Genomic DNA, 3,786 nt, shown 5'->3' on the forward strand with positions numbered 1-3,786 from the left:
CGGGGCGGCTGGGGCGGGAGGCGCGGATGGAGGAGCCCTGTCAGGAAGAGGCGCGGGAATTGCAGGAACGGGCACAGGCTCGCTGGCCGGCTGGGGTACCGGGGCGTTTCCGGGTGCTGGTTCAGGGGCTGGTTCAGGGGCTGGTTCCGGCCCGGGCTGCGGCTGCGGTTGACCTGCGCTGCCGGGCGGTGCGGGTGCGCAGTTAAGGTTGCAGGGCGTCTCGCAGCGGCCGATAAAGTCGGGGGCGTCGTTCTTGCAGCGGGCCGTTGCAGGGGCATAGGAGCTCAATGTCTGTGCCGGTGGGCTGGTCGAAGGATTCGCAGAGGCAGACGAAGAGTGAGTCGTCGAGGCGGTTCGAGTCGGGCTGGGCGCTGGCGCAGTCGATGCCGGGGCTGGAGCAGTAGCCTTTGGATACCTGGTCCTGAGTGTAGCCTGCGAGCCGAGTTAGCGATATGTTGCGATTTTGAAAAGGTGGGGAAGAGGAGGTACCCTGGGAGCCCTTGAGGACCTTTCCACAGTAGGTGGCGCCGCACACGCATGTTGCGCCATTAGTGGGCGGCGATCCTGTAGTTGCCGAAGAGGGTGTAACAGGAGGGGGAGGGGGAGGAGGAGGAGGGGGTGAGGCTCCGGGTGGCTGTGGGCTTCCTTCGATCACCGTGATGGTCGTCGTCGAGGTGGTTATGGGAGCTGGGAGGATCTGGGGTAAAGGCGGAGCGGGGACCTCCTGAGCTCGAGCAGACGCCAGTTCAAGGAGTGCTGCGAGCGTGAGTATGGATGTGGGCTTCATCTTGCGGTTAAATCCAAGGCGTCGTCGTCTTTGTAGAGGCCGGTGGTTATCTGTGAGTGAATTTGTTCATGGGGCTGGAGCAGATGTCGTGTCCGTGCTGAAGAAAACTGCAAAGGCGCTCATTGCCCTTTTAAGTTGACAAGTAGTCTCCTTCATGATTCAAAGTTGACTCTTCTGTCGACTGTCTCTGTCGATTGCCAAGACGGTATTGCATGGTCTGGTTGTGTACCTTTCTCGAGTTGGTCCAGAGCAAGCAGCAAGCATCCGTGCTAGAGGTGGAGCAGGCAGATATTCCAGCGACACGTTGATGTGATACCCGTATCGGACCTCACTCGGGCCCTCTTCGCGCCACCTTCAGTATGTGTACGACGAGGATGCGTCACGCTTGATAGCAGTGTTGCCGGTACAATCCACTGCTAGCCATGCCCCCCCCCCCGGCATTGCAACATATGCCATGCTTGTCTACTTTCTACGACGTCCAGATTCACTCAGAAGAGGGAAAGGATGTGTCATCGGCGACTCGGCGACTCGATGGCTGGCTCGGGCGCTTGCCTCGATGACATATGCCGTGGCCATAGCTGTCATGCCGTGCTTCGAGGTACGCGGCGAGGAACCGTCCGGGTAGATACGAGGACAGCTGAGATGGACATGTCAGTACGTGAATCTTTTTCTCACGACTAAACTCTGGACGATGAAGATCGATATGAGGTCATGAGAAGCTCTTGTGGTCAGAAGCCGCGTTCTTGGTTCAACGTAGGGGAGAATTGTGTAGCGACATGACGGACAAGCATGTATCACCCGATGGCGTCTCTTCGTTAGGGATGGCATGTTGACGTGGGGACCTCCTTTGCACACCCGGGTGCCTTCATTCCCTGTTGAGGGAGGGGGCAGGGCAAGGAGCTGTGGTTGAGGTTGAGGTTAAGGTTGAGGGTGTCGAAGAGACAGGGTATGAACAAGGGGTGGAAGCAGAAGATGAGGCAGGGACAGTGCGTAGGGCCAATGCACACCTGGCACTGTTCGACAGCCACCACCCCCACCACCCCGCTGCCAGCACATCTCGTCATCCACTTCAGTCGAAAGGGCTCCCGACATTCAGGGTCTTTGCTGTACAGATCCAAGCCTCCCAAGCCCCCGACCGTCGCGCAGCCCTCGCTCAAACTCGAAGCAGTCCACTCTGTTGACCTTTGGCACATTGGACACCACACAATCTCCGGTCCGCCCACCATGGCTGCCGCTCCCACCTCCGACAGCGGCAATGGCCCCGCCGCCTCAGCCGCCTCAACCGTTCGTATCGGCACCCGCAGGTCAGCGCTCGCCGTCCGCCAGACCGAGCTGGTGATCGAGGCGCTCAAGCGTATCCGTCCCGACTACACATATGAGATCCACGCCATGCAGACCCTCGGCGACAAGGACCAGGTCACTGCTCTCTACAACTTTGGCGGCAAGGGTCTGTGGACGAACGAGCTCGAGGCCAAGCTCACGAACAACGAGATTGACGTGATCGTTCACAGTCTCAAGGACATGCCCACCGTCCTCCCTGAAGGCTGCATACTTGGCGCCGTCGTCGAGCGCGAGAACCCCCACGATGTCGTCGTCTTCAAAGATACCGTCGCAGACCAGTACAAGTCCATCGCCGACCTCCCCGCCGGCAGCGTTGTCGGCACGAGCAGCATCCGCCGCATCGCACAGCTGAAGCGCAAGTACCCGGGTCTCCAGTTCGCCGACGTCCGCGGCAACATCCAGACCCGTCTCGCCAAGCTCGACAACCCCGATGGCCCCTTCACCGCCATCATCCTCGCCGCCGCCGGACTGCTGCGCATGGACCTCGGCGGCCGCATCGGCCAGTACCTCGCCTCCGACACGGGCGGCATCTTGCACGCCGTAGGCCAGGGTGCCCTCGGCATCGAGGCCCGCACCGACGACGACCGCGTGCTCACATTGCTGCGCGGCATCGAGCACGGCCCCACGCGCCTCGCCGCCGAGGCCGAGCGCAGCGTCATGCGCACCCTCGAGGGCGGCTGCAGCGTGCCCATTGGCGTCGAGACAACCTGGCGCGACGACGGCAAGACGCTGACCCTCAAGGCGTCCGTCACCCACGTCGACGGCACACACGGCGTCGACGGCGAGAGCACGCGCGTCATCGAGTCGCCCGAGGCGGCTGACCAGCTCGGCAGGGACCTTGCCGCCGAGCTTGTTGGTAGGGGGGCGCAGACGATTCTTGATGACATCAACCAGAACCGGCCGGGGGATCAGCCTGCGACGCTCCCCGCGGCGGCTGCATCATAGACTTTTTTTTTTCTCTCTTTTTTTCTTTCTTCTTCACGTCTGCTCTGTTCCACGACTGCCCGTCTCGTGAGTCGAGTTTACTGGCATACCCTGTGAACCCTATGACGAATTGCATAGCGTACGTAGCTTGCTCAGCGAGCGAGGGATTCCGACGGGACCCTCCTGAGCATATGGACAAAAAAACAAAAGCGTTGATGATGAAGAGCCTGAACAGAATGACACCTAAAAAGCATGAATCTCAATTCCGTTTCTATGTCGCCGGCCCAATGTTAAAAGCCGTAAGACCGTCGGCAGTCCGTATGATACAGCCCGAAGTCTTCCTCCGTGCCGCCATCGCCTCCCTGGTCTGGGAGAGACAGGGGAGGGATATGTTTTGCAAATGAAAAAAAAAGAGCCAGAAAATTCCCCAGGTTGAACTGTACTTGTCGCTTCCGTAACCACCCAACGCGCGCGCACACATATAAGCTATCATGCCCTTATCTCTACCAGGTCAAAGGACATATTAGTGCTCGCCGCCGACAAACGCCTTGTAGGCCTCGGCATCCATGAGGCTCTCGAGGTCCTTGACGCCCTGCTCGTCGACCTCCACGCGGGCCAGCCAGCCGCCGCCGTGCGAGTCGTCCTCGGGCACCTTGTTGATGGTGCCGGGCTTCTCCTCGAGGTCAATGTTGACCTGGACGACCTTGCAGCTGACGGGGGCGTTGATGTCGGCG

At 60.2% G+C, this 3,786-nt stretch overlaps 3 protein-coding genes across 3 annotated transcripts in view; 1 reads left to right on the forward strand and 2 right to left on the reverse strand.

Moving 5' to 3' along the window:
* Positions 1-202: 202 nt before the first annotated feature.
* Positions 203-787, reverse strand: VDBG_06524 (predicted protein; the record flags this gene model as incomplete). Its single annotated transcript, XM_003002916.1, has 1 exon — positions 203-787. One exon carries the CDS (start codon positions 785-787, stop codon positions 203-205), a length of 585 nt encoding a protein of 194 aa, XP_003002962.1.
* Positions 788-2,011: 1,224 nt separating this feature from the next.
* Positions 2,012-3,073, forward strand: VDBG_06525 (porphobilinogen deaminase; the record flags this gene model as incomplete). Its single annotated transcript, XM_003002917.1, has 1 exon — positions 2,012-3,073. The coding sequence occupies one exon, from the start codon at positions 2,012-2,014 to the stop codon at positions 3,071-3,073; it is 1,062 nt and encodes a 353-aa protein (XP_003002963.1).
* A 502-nt stretch (positions 3,074-3,575) lies between these two features.
* The window catches only part of VDBG_06526 (glycine cleavage system H protein), a gene marked incomplete at both ends in the record, with an annotated part of 644 nt that continues 433 nt past the window's right edge, over positions 3,576-3,786 (reverse strand). Inside the window, one exon of the mRNA XM_003002918.1 lies at positions 3,576-3,762. Coding sequence (XP_003002964.1) covers positions 3,576-3,762 — 187 coding nt within the window. The remainder of the gene's footprint in view (positions 3,763-3,786) is intronic.

Source organism: Verticillium alfalfae, genomic scaffold (genome assembly GCF_000150825.1).
Source record: "Verticillium alfalfae VaMs.102 supercont1.8 genomic scaffold, whole genome shotgun sequence".
Classification (NCBI taxonomy): domain Eukaryota; kingdom Fungi; phylum Ascomycota; class Sordariomycetes; order Glomerellales; family Plectosphaerellaceae; genus Verticillium; species Verticillium alfalfae.